This window comes from Alligator sinensis, unplaced genomic scaffold, assembly GCF_000455745.1.
Source record: "Alligator sinensis unplaced genomic scaffold, ASM45574v1 scaffold1004_1, whole genome shotgun sequence".
NCBI classification, from domain to species: Eukaryota; Metazoa; Chordata; order Crocodylia; family Alligatoridae; genus Alligator; species Alligator sinensis.
This window is the reverse complement of record NW_005842148.1, coordinates 305,420-321,056: the sequence shown is the minus strand read 5'-3', so window position 1 is coordinate 321,056 and position 15,637 is coordinate 305,420. Positions and strand designations below refer to the sequence as shown.

Sequence of the window (15,637 nt, the reverse complement as noted above, 5' to 3'; positions counted from 1 at the left end):
ATATTTCAGAACAAAGAAAACATTGAGCTGATTGTTGGAAGGCAACCTAAATAGGATAAGTAAACACAAGAACGGCAGCTCTTTGTTTCAAGCTTTGTTTTGCTTCCACCCCTTTCTCCTTTTTTGCTTATTATTCTTTATTTGAATGAGCTTCGTTATCGCAATTTATTTCCTTGAGAATCATTTATGGGAAATTGGTCTATTCAAAATGTAGAGATTGTTTTAAGCCTTGTTCCTGCACAGAGCTCTGTGCAGCAGGCTTCCTATGTAAGCAGTGGAAAAGAGGGCGTTATAGTTGTGCAGTGCTAGGCAAATTGCTATGTAGGTGTTGTTCCCGCTGTTCCATTCATTGTGCATGTGAGACTGCACTTGCTTCAGTTAAGAAAGCTACTGCAGACCCAATATTTGGATCTGGTTGTGCTTCAGATCAGCTGTAGCTCACATATCCCAGGTGACAAGCAAAATAAGAACTTTATCATGATAATGGTCCTTTATGATCAATAGTTCAAAGTTATTGTGGATTAGCCACACAAATCATTGTCCAGTGCTGCAAGATCACCTATGTTTGTACCAGTCTCTCAAATGTAAAACCCCTTTTTCCCTAGGCAGGAACAACGTGATTATGGGAAAGTGAGTCATGACATGACAAATCAATCACTATACCTGATTCATCTGGCCTGCATCTGACTGCCTGGGTTCATCATCACAAGTTTGTGCTATGGGGCAGCCACCTTTGTCTTCTGAAGAATGGTGATGACCTGCATTTCCCAAGGAAAAGATTGTAATGAAAGGATGTTAGTAACTCCTCTATGGCAGTGGTTCTCAACCCGCGGCCTGCGGGCAGCCCAGTCAACACACTGCTGTGGCCCATGTGACAACCTGTTAAAACATTTTTAATGGATACACAGGAATTAAGTTCACCCAGAACCAAAAACCCATACAACCATGAGATGTTGTCTTTACAACTTCATCCCACTCTCCCAATTTTGATGTTGGGAGTGACAGTTTAGTAACAAAACAGAACTTGATATAGTCAGCGATAATGCCCCAAAGACCATCCTACCTGTCTAATCGTCTGAGCACCCCAATTCCTAACGGCCTCCTGCATTTCACCTGAAGTATTTATAGGTACACCTATTTTAATGTTTTAAGAAAACCTTGCATTGTCACACACAACATTTTCTAAAAAACTGTATGAAAATCTCATACTTGCATGCAAACAGGTGCAGCTGTATAGTTACATGTACAGGTACAATTTGAAAAGTTGGCCTTAGTTTTCACATAATAATGTCTCCTCAAATATAAAATGAATCCAAAAATATTTTTAATAGTTCTTGAGCCTCCACCATCTTGATGCAAAGGCATGATATCCAACAACAGTGCGTGAAGATAATTTGAAGGACTCTAAACTTTCTTCTTTGCTGATGATTTCAGAAGAACTGTAATAGGTAATAGTGAAGCTCAGTGTCTGGCATTTGTGGTACTCAACTAAGTATCTCTGACGTATTCTGATTTTCTCTTACTTAGATGAAGTAAAATGGATGCAGAGAAAACAGAACAAGACAGCGCTTAAACTACAGAAAACTTTTTAATGCAGCCCTTAAACCTGCCTCTGTTCCAATCCTCAAGCAGCAAGAAAATCTCAGAATATTCTTCTCTCTCTTGTGAATGGCTTCCCTAAAAAGTCATTCATATCTTTCTTGTCTTGGACTGGAACTTTGTTCTGCTAAACCAGTGTATTTCTCAGCCAGTGCTCTGTTCTCCAGCACTAACAAAGACACATGTTTTGCTCCTTTTCAGACAATAATAGGTTCTCTGCTCAACTCCCCAAATCTAGCAAACCACTCAGTTCCCAATGGCTTTAATCAATACAAAGTTAATCTACTTCTTCACGTGAGTCTTTTACTTGTAGACGTTACCTACCTTACTAAATTATTCTTGAAGTGTTGAACTATTCCTTAATTGGTTCAGCATTAGGGACCTGGACATATATTTCTATAAAATTATTTTCATACTTCTAGTCAGCCTTTGTTAGCAAGAGTAACTGTTCCCATTACTGTAACTACTGGCTATAAATTATTCTTGGCTGACTTTTCAAACAATAGAGATTAATTTAGAAGAGAGATTTTCAGTTATTTTTTACTGATAGTTTAAGAGCTCTCTTTCAATAGCTATATACTGATAAAAATTCAACAAACCCATAAAGAGGAGCATTATCAAGATATAGGTTTTCACTCAAACTTGCATTTACCAATCTATGCATACCCAAACCACTGTATCATTTCTGGTGTACAAAGCAGTGCAGTTTATCCGTACTGCCACTAGATGCAGCCACATAACCTTGCAAAGCTGATTGGTGTGAACCTTTTGGAATACACATTGGTGTAAAATCCCTACAATTTTCTTGGAGGAAAAAATAATGTGTGCAGAATTGCTATGCAGTTGTGTCATAAATAGCTACATACCACAGTGTATACCATGTGTGTACGTGTGCATCAGGAAGATCAGAACAGGATGGAGTTATTGATTTTGATGGCTGTTATCACTTGTCCTACACAGAGTTTGTGATGCTGAATTACATTGTCCGGTGCTGACAGGATGCAGTGAGGCGGATGAGGACACATGAAGAAATGAACCAGAGACGTGCATGTCTCCAATTAAACACAGAAAGGTGCAAGCAAATGACCAGAGAGGGGTGCAACTTTGCTGCCCCATTTTGTGATGCAGCATTGACCTGTCTCTCCTCCTCCAGCATAATGCTAGTAGTGTGAGCTCCGCTTCCAACCTTTCTTAGCATGTATGGGGAGCAAGAAGACCAATCTATCTGCAGAAGAGCTGGATAAGAATTTCGCAGCCTGGGAGGTGCTGCTACTGTTCCTTGCAACCCAAGAAAATCCTTCTGCTGTTCCCTCTCCAGCCAAGCTGGGGAGCTCTGCAAGTTCAACTCTTCTCCAAAGTCATGAAACCTCAGGGCGCTCTCCTCTCCTTATTGCATCTACAGTCTGTCTCATGCTCCCCTTCACATTAACCTCTGTATGGGTAATATACTGCACCAGGATTTATACACACACACACATATGAATAGATTCCACATACATTATGCACACCTTATTGTTTCAAACACAGCTTTTATACTCATTTGATTTTCCCCTGAAGATGGTAAAAATGATGTCTATGCAGCATGTTTGCCCTCTAGGAAAGCGATTACTAATGAGCTGTGAGCCATAAGTTTAAACTATCTTTTTAAAAGCATATCTTATGAGATAATTTCCTGCCAAGCTAACAGGCTGCAATCGGATTCCACTGGGGAGATAACATTCAAAAGTTACAACATAGAGAAGAGGGTCCCTTCTATAGGTCTTATGCTCTTTCTCCCCTTCCTTCAAAAGCATGCATCTCTTCATATACCTGCAAAGCTGCATAAGGAAGCTCTCAGGTCACAGCTGAATTTTTGCTGACAATCATTTAGATGGTGTCTCATTGAAATGATTCAGTAAAAGCCTTGCAAAGGAAAAAAAATGAAAGAAATAGCACCTGAGTGGGGCAGGATGCCTATAAGCAGACCGAGATGAGTGAGACTGATTACAGGGAAAGGAAACACCAGCTCTCATTGTGAAAAACATAAGAACAAGTCACTATAAAATGTGATGTATAAAGGAACCTTGGTTGGGGTAACTCATGGCCTAATGGCCCTATGGCAGTGGTCACCAACTAGTCAATTTTGATCAACCAGTAGAGCTCGGAGCCTCTTCGAGTCAATCCAAGGCTGGGGTGCGGGGCTGAGCACCCCACCCCCAGCCCAGCAGGTCAGTCTGTGGGAGAGGAAGGGTCAGGAGCCAGATTGAGCATATATGTGTATAAACCTGCCATCCCACTTGCATAACCAAACTCTTGCGGCTATGCACTGTAAATTCTTTGGGCCAATTTCTGTGCTGTGCCGGGAGCTCCATCCATTTATGCCAGAGCTGCATTTTATTCAGCACTGCTCAAATTCTCTGCAGTGTGATCGTGTTATCTCAGGATCTTTATGCCAGGCCTGGTTAACTGCATATTTTGGACCAAAATCCTCTTTTCAGCCAGGCGACTCAATTAAATGGCCAATACACTAAACCCACCCGCTCAGCACATTCTCCACATGCTACAAATAATAGAGCAGGCTGCTGAGCTTCTAACTGTAAAGCTCAAATAACCAATAAGGTGAAAATTGCTTCATTCAATTTAACTCACTCTCTGGAAGGCCTGGTCCCAAACGAATCTTTAACCAGATATTAACACGTTGGCTCCAGTCCCCAGGTGCCTCCACCTCCCACAATCTCTCCTGCTCCTCAGTGTGGGCCTGCAGGAATCGCTGGCAAACTAGACAAAAAAAACAAGGAGTTGTGTATAAGTTGCTGTGGCATTACAGATCTTCTCCCAGATAAGGACATCCTTTTTCTTCCAGGTTTTTTGTTGGTTTTTCCTCTCTTCCCACTCATTATTTTCTCAGTTTGTCAAAAGCCTTATGCAAACCCCATCACCATGGTCAGGTATCTACACCCAACAGAAGGAACAGTGCTTCCAGTTGAAGACTATTGAAGGCAGTGTTCACTAACAATGTGCCCTAGAAAAATATTGAGAATCTAACTGGAGCTAATAAGAAAAGGACAAATACCAAATTAAGTGCCCCACTCTGCTTCCTCCCCTTCCACCCCTTCCTCTGTACCTAGGTGGAGAAAAGACTTTATTAAAATATTGCCTGAATAAACCCCACATGGGCTGTTTATGATAGTCCATACTATAACACTGTAAGAACACTGGTTTTTCCACTGAGAAGGAATAACATCACCTTTCTGATTTATTATTTCATAGAAGGAATATCTTGAAGGGACAAGAGAAAGTGATTATTTACAAGCATGAAATTGCACACTTTGAAACCTCCTGCTTCATTGAGCAATAATAAACCTTAACCTTCCCTCCAGCAAACTGTTATCAAATTAATCCTTGCAAAACATTTAATAAAGTAACCAACAAAATGTGAACATGAGCCTCAAAATTCATAGGTTATCCACCAATCCCAAGCCAGTATCCGCTTGTCAAGGATTCAGAGTCTTTGGGGCAAGAATAATATCTCACACATTTCAGTAAAGCACTTAGATAAGCAACGGAGATAAAAAATAGTAACCGGGGTAGATGGACTTTCTAGAGTCAAAGGCAACATTAATTAACAAGACATTCGGTGCATCTATATGTGCGCAGAATGCTAACTTGCTGCCGAGGAAAGCGTCACATAATGCAATGCTATTAGACTACAACAAACTAATTTTCACTGTCATAAGATAGTATTGTCAGGGACAGTACATAAGATAGTATTGTCAGGGACAGTACCATCTTACAGCGACAGAAATAAATGCACCTAAATGCATGTGTAGACGCTGACCTGGCCGTAAATCGTACATGGTCAGCCCAGGCAGCAGGGGACCAGATCCCTGCCTGCTGCCTAAACACATGGCTGCACTCTTTGGGCACTCTTGTGCCCCAGCCAGCCCCAATGCCATGACCCAGAGCACAGACCTGACCCCCCCAAGCCTGCTGCCAACCCAGGGCTGTTCTGCCCTGGCTCAAACTGCTGTGGTCCCCAGGTGCATGTGAAGATGCTGCGCCCAGGAGCAGCTGACTCCAGCATGAACTGTGCTGGAGTTTATTGAGGCACACTAATTGCACGTGTAGACATGCCCATGGGGAAGAAAATCACAATAGCTCTTGGCAGTAGTTGCAGGGTTAAGAGGGCCAAAGAGAAGAAGCTGCCATTTAAGGCTGAGGCTGCTTCTCATTAGGGGCATTTCTAAATAGTTCAGTAAATTCAACTGGATTTTTCAAGCCCCTTGCCAACCACTTTTCCATCCGGTCCTGGTAGCTTCTCTAATTCAGCTGAGACACCATGGCACACTGTCCCTGTACTTTGGGTAGTTCATCTTCCAGGAGAATGACTTTTGATGGTTCATTTTTCTTTAACGTTCAATTAGATGTTGCAGTTTTCATGTTTTTGACATCCTGTCATTATTTTTGTAAGTAAACATTTGACTTGCAGTAATGAGCAGACCGTTGTCATTAATTTTACTCGGGGATTCCACCTAAATCAATTTCTTCAGCAAGAAATCCTGGAAGTGATACCTACAGTGAGAAGAACACACTCAGCCCAAGTCTTCTGCAGACCTGTGCAGCACAGAGTAGGGATACCAAGTAAGAAATGCTAGAGAGAGACACACACATTTAGTGGAAGCATCTGCAGGTTACACTCCCCTACCTTGGTCAGTCCATGAAATCTAAGGTGAAATCATGGCCCCATTAAAGACAGTGGCAAAACTCCCACTGACTTGAATGGGATTTCACCAGGGTTTCTCCTCTAACATTAAATACGTGGGTTGCAGGAAGGGTCAGGAGTCTGAATCAGGGATCCATTATGCTAGACACTCGACAAATACATGTAAACAGGGAGACTTAGCCCTAAAGAACGTTAGGCCTAAATTATTAGAGAGGAAAAATGTAGCCTTACGATGCGCAACTGCTATCTGCCTATAAACACTAAAATGCAGCATTTAGATTTATCCCCTCTATATTTCCACCAGAGACACTATTTTTGTTGAAGGAAGAAAAATAATGGAGTCTTTAATGCCCTAACAAGGGCTGGGGGAAGACAAAGAAGTGCATATGCAGTATACTGGAGTACTTGTGTGGCTTGTCTGCATGTACATGTTATCTATTAAAGAGATAGGTACAGAGTTTGCATGTACACATACATGTGCGTGCGTGCATGCGTGCACACACACACAAACTGCACACAGCTGAATAATGGTTTTATTGGTACTAGACAGTTCTGTCTGCAAAATTATGCATAGGTAACCCAGACATCCAAAACAAGTCACACTAATGCCTCCATGCCACACTGCATGTCCTGGTACTTGGTTTATGCCACATACTGAACAATACTGTTTTAAAAATGTTCTGGAGATTTAAAAAATAATTTTTAGGGTGATTTTATGTAAACTTCGACCCACAAAACTAGGCTGGCTGAATCCCACTGCACAAGCCACAGAGAAAAATTATAACTGATGTCGATGAAAAATGATGTTGACGTTCAAAAGTTGCTTAGATATTTCATGGGAATAGTCATGACAGGCATGGATTAGTGAGCAAAGTCCAGGTGTGGTGCCTGATAAATGCAAGTGGTATGTGCAGATGGACACCCACACAATGTTTCCCATTCCTTTCATGTTAAATAAAGGCTATGGCAATACCCACATTCTATTTCTCAGAGGTAATAAGATATGAATGCAAATACCAAACAATCATTCAGGACTTCTACCTTTCCATGCTTTATAAAAGCATTGGGATTCCTTCCTATATGAAATTCCGTCTGACTCCAGAAGGATGGGCAATTGCATGCCAAAGACAAGTTCAGAACAATGTGCTGAATTCTCCTGCAGCCAAGAAGCCTCTACTGATATTTTAATGAAATGCATTAATTATGCATGACCCTCACCTAATGTTTCCACATCAGGGGTTTTACCTTGGTACATGGCACCAGAAATAGGGCAGCTGATCCCCAAGGCATCCTCAGTCCCAAAAGACTGACAGAAATCCTGCAGCATTGTCATTCCCAAGCCACATCCTCTGTTCTTTCTCCTGACAAATATGGTATCCAGAACTGGAAGAAAGTAGCACTGACTGGTGTTGTCATTGCACAGGCTTCCTGAAAGCAAACAGAAAAATAAGTCAGAAAAACTGAAAAGTTAAACATTTCCCCAAGTGAACAAACAGCAGTATTTCCCAAGGGCAGGACACATCAGGGTCCCCTACCTCACCCAGCTGAAAGGACCTGGTTAACACGTGGATAAGAAGTGCTAAGTGCACTCGTTTCCAGGCTCTTGTTCTTCATTGTCACACCGTGTCCCCACCATTTTTGAAAATGAAGAAAGTCAGCTGAAAAGATTTAATTGGGCTGTTGCTAGGGGGCTGGGAAGCAATCTGAACGTTTTCTTGTAAATTTGCCTGCCGTGGTTATTACAGGGCTCAGAAAATAAATTTACAGGCACACAGATTGCTTTTCTTTCCTGGTCAGAGCTTACTCTCAGTCCACCTAGTCCAATATTCTGTCTCAGGAGATGGACAACACTTATATATCCTCCCTCCCCCTGCCCCAGTCATGGGTAGGCTTTTTCCCAAGTGTTAAGATAATACTTTGAAGCCTGAGAGTTGAACGGCCTTCTCAACTCACCTGTCCGATGAAAAGGAATGCTCTTAAGGGTCTAAAAGTGATCCTGCCCTTTATAAAAAGCCCTGAATTTTTAACCCACCAATGCAATGAATCCATTAGTTATATGAGCATATTAATGCACTGCTTATCTTAATCCCTCTCCTTTCTTGGGTCCTGATTCAGAAGAGGAGGTAAACCCATGTTTATGTTCCATTAAAATCAAAAGGATTTGAACGGGTGCTTACATTTAGGCACAAGGACAAGCCCTTTGTTGAAAAGGGGTGGTTTGTGTGGGTGTTTACAAGCCTTCAAATACCTATAAATTATCCTGGGTGATTTTTCTTTCAGCATAAACCCATTCTTCCACCTCCCAAATCATTCTTGTTGCTGGTCTCTGACATTTATTTGGTTTCTTTCCTTGAGTTAATCAAAATCTTTTGGGAATGAGCTGCCCAGAAATTAATGCAATTATTCAGATGCAGTTGCACTTTCAATCAAACCGACACAATAGCTCTTATAAACAACCTGCCTCCCAGTACTACTATGAATAATCCAGCAGTGGTCTATAATCAAGTCAAAACTGCATCAAAACAGGCTTCTTGGATCACACACCGAACACAGGTCGTTTGAATGCGACTTCAATGCATCTATAGTGGGACATTTGTTTTTAATGCTGAGCATACCCATATACTATACATGCCTATTCTGGACAGCAGGTCAGACTGGCCCAAGTACATGCGATTATGTCACCCTTTGAAGGCTGACCTGCCAAAAGCTATAATTTTTAACACTGCTTAGTGCTGGCAGTCTGCTTCACTGGAAGACAGGGAATGAAATGGAGCCCGTCGGGTTCAGAAAATCCCTGCAGATATAAAAGTCTGCAACCCTACATACTCTGGGGGCACAAGGCACCAAACAATCCTTCACAACGCTATACTGCAGAGCGTGGGATAAAATTGAAGAGAGAAACCAGAGGGAGCAAATGAAGAAGCAGCCATGGCCAGGACCTTCAGATATTTAGAAAACTCTCAACAGTTTTGCCTAATCTTAGCTGACTGGCCCTTTGCCCCAGCCCTCACCTTTGTGCTCCCGCACAGGGTCTTCACCTCCACCTTGTACCACCAATGCCTCTCCTGCTTCATCCCTTAATTTCCTTCCCTTCAGTGTCCCTTTTCCCTTTACTTTTCTTTCCATTCAGTTTATCCTCAAATAACAATCCTGCAAAAAACGATCACAGAACAAATGTGACATTTGCTGCTTTCATATGTTGACGTATTATACCTCCTTGCTGCACCCTATGCCTGCCCTGTGATTATTTTGAGTCAGGGACTGCCTGCTACTCGGGGTCTGCGCAGTGCCTCCCACAAGCCCCCGTTCTGAGCTGATATGTAGGCATCGTCATAATAAATAAAGCCAATAATGGCTGGAGCAAATCTTCCTCTAGCTAGAAACATATGTGCTTTTGGAGCAAAAGGTTTTGGGTCCTCGGCCTTATCCTACATATAATATATGTACTAGGAAATCATGAAGTCATCACATAGGTATCTCCGTAATACGGCATCCTCCCCTCTCTCCTTTGTTCACAAAGGCAGTCTGATTACTGAAGTGCTCCCCAATCCTGCTCCCTGCAGCGCTTTGACAGCAGAAGTCTTAGGCAGGTTTCAGGGCCTCTTTCCTGGTCACAAGGACAGAGCAAATGGGCAGAGCTAAGGAAAACATGACACACCTACGTAAGGCAAGAATCTGAGCGTGCCCTGGGTCTGACTGTCAGCTGGCACGGAAACAGAGATGTCAACTTCTGGCAATACCGCAGCATGTGTCCCAAGGAGCTGATGAGCTTTAAGAAGCTCTGAATTCATGACCGACAGTACAGCTGCAGTCTCATCAACCCTAATACTGGCCCTCTAAGCTTCTTAGCACTTCTTGTAAACCCCTGAGATACAATTAAGAAACCGATGTCCCAATGCTGACGTTGGGAGGCGGCTGCCGGGAGCCGGCTGATCGCTTTCTGGCATCCTAATTTTGTGCTCCGAGGAAGACAAAGATTTGTGAAATCTAAGGGTCTCATAAATTAAACGACTTTCCTTCATCCCTGAGCACGTGTGTCAGAAACAGCCATAGCCTATAGCCCTTTCCAAATTAAAAAGAATACTTTGGGGTGAAGAGGCTTTTGCCACTAGGCCTGATTGCACACTAGAGAAGGTCACTAGCGAGGTATCGATGGCCTCGAGCTGACCATTTGGCCCTCATGGGGTTGACTTAGACCCATGCTTCTGGAGTTAGGCATGAGAAGAGATGAGGGAAACTAGGGACTGGCAGTGGAGATGGAAGCATTTATGCCGTCTGCCCTTTTGGAGCCTTTGATCCATTCGGTTAAGCCAGGAGTGCCAAATGACCAACTTAAGAGGCAGCACAATGGTAAACAGCAATTACGAGGGCAGGAAAACAGGCAACCATTAGCATTCCCCAACAGCCACAAACCAGAAGAAACCCAACCCTGTCCCCACATCTAATGGGCCCAAACAAAATTAGGCTGCACATACTGACTGCCTCCCCGCTGAACAAGTTGGCTTGGCACACGTGAGTTTGGACAGGCCTTCCAAAGGGCTAGTGCTTGTGTTAAGGGTGGGGAATATTTCTGCTGAACAAAACCCAAGGTCAACCCATTGTGTGATTTTTGCATAGGGAAAAAGAACCAAAGGCTCTGGCTTCAATAAAATTAAATGATTTCATGTTTTGACTGGTATGCCATGATTTAATTTTATTTGAGCCAGACCCTTCCATCTGGTTCAAAAAATGCACATTAAAAACATTATTGCTAGAAAAGAGGTCGAGGTGAGAACAATTATCCAACAACAAAGTTTTCTGCTAGGTGCCAGGCAGGTTACCTTCAGTTCTGATTTCATTTTACATAAAGGACATGTATGTGATCAATGGAAAATAAATACAGAGCCACTCTTTAGGGACCTAGTTCAACAAAAACATATCCAACCGACCATGTTGCTGCAAGTCTGCAGAAGTTTTATGAAAAAAGGGGCTGAAATATTATTTATCACATCAGGTGAGGAAGCACTTCAGGTGTCTGAATTAAATTAAAAAGTCTGGTGTTATACCTGATGCACGACAATAAAAACACCACTGCGCAGAGCTTCTACCATTTCACATTATTTACTAGTTTAGGGCTCTCCAAGTGGTATCCCATGGGCTGTACACAGCCCAGGAGGGATAAAATTGAGGCATCCAGGTTCCCACCTGGCCAAAACGCCCTCCATTGCTCCAGCTGCAACAGCTCCAGGCTCTCGCTCCCTCCTACTTCCTCTTCCTGCCACAGGGCACGGGGTGATACAGTGTGGTGCAACCTTCAGTGCCAGGGTGCCTGAGTGGCATGGTGCAGCAGGGGATCTCGTAGAGGTGAGTTGGGGCACATGGTATAGAGGGGAGGTGTGGGGAGCAGCAGCTGGGACCATGGTGCAGTGGTGGGGGGGCTCCTGGGAGCAGGATGCAGTAGTAGGGGAGCATGCAGAATAGTGGGGGGGAGAAGCACATAGTAGGGGATGGGGACAAGCAGTCCACTGAAGGAGAAGCATGTGGCCTCTGCTGATGTGGCCCAAGGGACATGAGGCCTTCAGTTAATTAGAAGCTGGACAGCCCTGCACTAATCAATCCTCATACGAGCCCACAGAGTTGCTATTATAGTTGTTTAGCTATCAAGAAAACAAGGACAGAGTGCAACCCACACACCGCCACATCCCATTTTATCAGTCAGCGGTTTCCAAATCCGGTCCACGGAGCACTGGCAAATCAGTGGCCAGCCTGCAGGGCATTTGTTGCTGGCTCAACTTCTTTTGTCGAAGTTCTCTCAGAGACCCAACAACTATTTTACCCCAGTTGCTTTCATGGTTGTGTTACTACTGCTATCCTTCTCGACACTTTTGCTACAGAGGTCCCGGAGAAAGAGAGAAAGATAAGTGAGAGTCTTGACACATTTATACTCGTGTCACTGGTCAGTAGTTACCCCTGAAAGTGTCAAGGGTAACACTGCACTGGTATAAACTATGTTGGTTTAAGTGCTATCTGTCCGCAGCTTATCCTACAGTAGCCATTCCCTACAGGCAAAGTAACATGGCACCGTTATAGCCATCCAGCTGCACGTAATAATTGTATGCACCTATTTCAGAAGAGCTGCATGTCCATCTGCTTCCAAATCCCGGGCAATTTACATTGGTGCACAGAACCAAAGTAAATGATATTTGCATAAAGGTCTTGTCTGTCCAGGGTGCTAGATTATAAATTCATTGCGGTCAGTGACTTTCTCATAATAACAGTGATGTCCTGGTCCCAGACTGGTGGTCCTTGGTTCTACTGCAATACTAACCAAACAAACAATGACCAAAAAGCTGACAATATTTCAATCCTTGCAGCCAAAGTAGGATCCCAAAACAGATAAAAACCCTCTTTTGTTGCTTATCAGACCTCTCTCTGGCTTTCTATATTGATTATTTGCTTTTTGAATCTTCTGCATTCTTCCAATTCTTATGCACTGTGGCAAAGGCAGTAAAAATCCATCTTTAGTAATTACTAATCCTAAGAAAATAATCCAACTTCCATGGACTTGCATGATCTCACTTGCACAAATAATAGGACCAAGTACTGTAGTCATTAATCCCATGAAAACATGAATTCTTTCTGGGGGTTCTCTCACCAGGCCATGCCAGGAAATCCTTAAATGAAAAATGTAAAAGAAACCAGAAACAGTTCTCAGCACCAAGGTGTATCCAGGAGAAAATGCTTTTTTTTTGTCTCCTACAAAATATTTCAACCTCTAAAGGTTGTTTTCTGCACAGCCGGGTGTACAGGCTAAAGAAAGCATAGCAGCTTCAGTAACAGAACTCAGATGGCAAAAAACGGTGGTTTTTTCTACTGCATTTTAAATGGGTAAGTTAAATGGGATCTGAACTCCTCAGCTGCCTAGTATGGACACCATTGTTGGGAAGCCACTGACATAGATAAATCTAGCTGTGTTTGCCTTGGCACACAACAAAATGTCTTACCAACCTACTTTAGTGGCCTGATATGTCCCATCAATCGCCAGAGTACCCAGTGGTAAATGCCACATGCCTATCATCAGACAGAAATAGCCACATACCAGAGAGGTTCGGGTGATGATCTGTGCAGTCATGAATATATCTTGTTTTAATAAATGAGTCCGATGCTCATGAAAAGTGATAAGGCTAAGTCTCAGAGAATGAAGTCTTATGTTTATCCATGCAACAGGTGCAGCCTGGTCAGCATCAGTACACACTCGCCTACATTATCTTGTCACTGTAACTCGAACTTGACATGAAGGAACCATCTCTAGAAGCAATGTAGATGTCAGGTCTCCATTCACTCTCAGCTAAGCGCACCAAGAGAGATCCAAATACGTGCTAGTCGTGACGTGGATGCACGTCTGTTTGAATCAGCACCAATACCAACCATTACACTTTTTGTACAGGTCACTTTGACGTACAGGCAGTCCTCGACTTACAAAGTTTCGAGTTACAACGTTTTGCACTTACAACATTTTTAAATTGACGCCCTGTTTCAACTTTATGACATCACTTTCAACTTCACAACGCTTGATCCGATCCGATGCCACGCCAGTGAACAAGTTCACTGCATTGATCGTCTCCCTGGAGAACATCTGTCCAAACTTCCTTGGACATTTTCTTTAAGGAAGCAGACAAGACTCCAGAAAAACCTGCAGCCAAGACTCCTGAGAAGACTCCAGCCAAGAACTCTTCAAAAAGTCCAGCCAAGAGCCTTTCAAAAAGTCCAGCAAAGTCACTTTAGAGAAGTCCTTCCAAATCAATACGATTGCTATTTACAATATAAATATATTAATGTAGCTATATTACTCATCTATAATTGATCGAGTACAAAATTCTGGGGTATTTTTGGTGAAAATAGGGTATCAGGCCTTGGTTCAGGAACCAATCCCCCATTTATAACATTGTTTCTTATGAGAAAATCGGTTCTGAGTTGCAACGTTTTGACTTAAGACACAGGTTTCAGGAACCAATTGTGGCGTAAGTCCGAGGACTGCCTGTACCTGCATGAGAATGATTTCCCAACACTGCCAACCTGGGCTAAGCTTCAACCGCTGAATTACATATGAAAACCTGACTTACACGGAGGCCCTCTAATTCTGTAGCCAAGGCTGGAGAAATTCCCATTACCCAGATCCCTAGTTACCTATTCCTGTGCTTATAACCATCCAGGCTCCACAAATGCGGTTCTGGATTTTCAGCCACGTTGAAACATGGCTTCTGATCTCATCTTATTGTGGTCAACTGGAGGTTCACAGAGCAGGAGTTTGAGTCTGAAGTGATGTCTGTATAGTGCCAGGTAGCTCAATGCTGAGACATGCTGCACCAGCTATGTGCAAAGTCGTTCCCGAACTGGAAGCCATGTTGCCTTGGTGGCCCTGTACTGCACCACGCCAATAACGTCTGTTGAGAAGAAGCTACGGTTTGGGAGTTAGTGCTGCCTTGTGCTGTGTAGACATACACTGAATTACCTCCTGAAGAAAAGAAAGCAATGGACAACAGTTGGGTGGTTGGACAGCGTAGAAACAGAGTACAGATGACCAATTCCTATCTGGGGCCAGGAGCTGTGGAATGAAATCTGGTATAGGGGACTACACCCAGGGCAGCAGCAACAGAAACTAGCTCTAGGTAAATGGTAATAACAAAGAAATTAAGTCAGGAATTTTGTAGAATACAGCTTTACGGAAGGAGCCAGAATTAGAGCTGGTCTTGGGCCTTTTAAACTGAGGTTTCTTTGTAGGTGGTTTGCTGGAAGAGACAGGGGGATGGGGGGCATATTTAATATTAATACTGGGGGCATATTTAATATGACATGGGCTACAAACAGACATGGTACATGTGGGGTGAGAAGATGTGTCCTGGCACAGCTAATGGAAGTGGCAGAAACAGACATTGCCTAGGACTATTATCCCACAGGATCAGTCCCCTGCTGCTCCTGGTGCTTCAAGGGCCCGATACTATGGGACAAGGGCCCCAGGAGGCTGGTCCCAATGCAGGGGCAGCCTGGAAAACTCTATGGGGTTCCCCACTCCACACTTGCAAACACCCCCTCCCCCAAGAATTACCATGCAAGGGATGCCAGGACACAGGTCTGCAAGCATGGAGTGGGGAACACGTGGGGTTCCCTTGCTCTGTAGCATAAAACATGTGCCCCTGGATTCCCTGGAAGGGAATTGCCATGGCATGCACCTGCAAGCATGGATGGGGAACACATGGGGTGCTCTAGGGAGCCCCCACACCAGGGGCAGGCACCTGGGGCTGTTCCACAAGACTGGGCCCCTGAAGCCCTGGGGTCACCCACCTTGGACACCTGGAG

The 15,637-nt window shown here is 43.5% G+C and overlaps 1 protein-coding gene across 2 annotated transcripts in view; it reads right to left on the bottom strand.

Moving 5' to 3' along the window:
• The window catches only part of FAM169B (family with sequence similarity 169 member B), a 66,172-nt gene that overhangs the window by 571 nt on the left and 49,964 nt on the right, over nucleotides 1-15,637 (bottom strand). For both annotated transcript variants that reach the window (XM_025206252.1, XM_006025459.3), the window contains exons 6-8: nucleotides 7,547-7,729; nucleotides 4,228-4,356; nucleotides 664-758 (exon numbers count right to left, since the gene is read on the bottom strand). In XM_025206252.1, coding sequence (XP_025062037.1) covers nucleotides 664-758; nucleotides 4,228-4,356; nucleotides 7,547-7,729 — 407 coding nt within the window. The remainder of the gene's footprint in view (nucleotides 1-663; nucleotides 759-4,227; nucleotides 4,357-7,546; nucleotides 7,730-15,637) is intronic.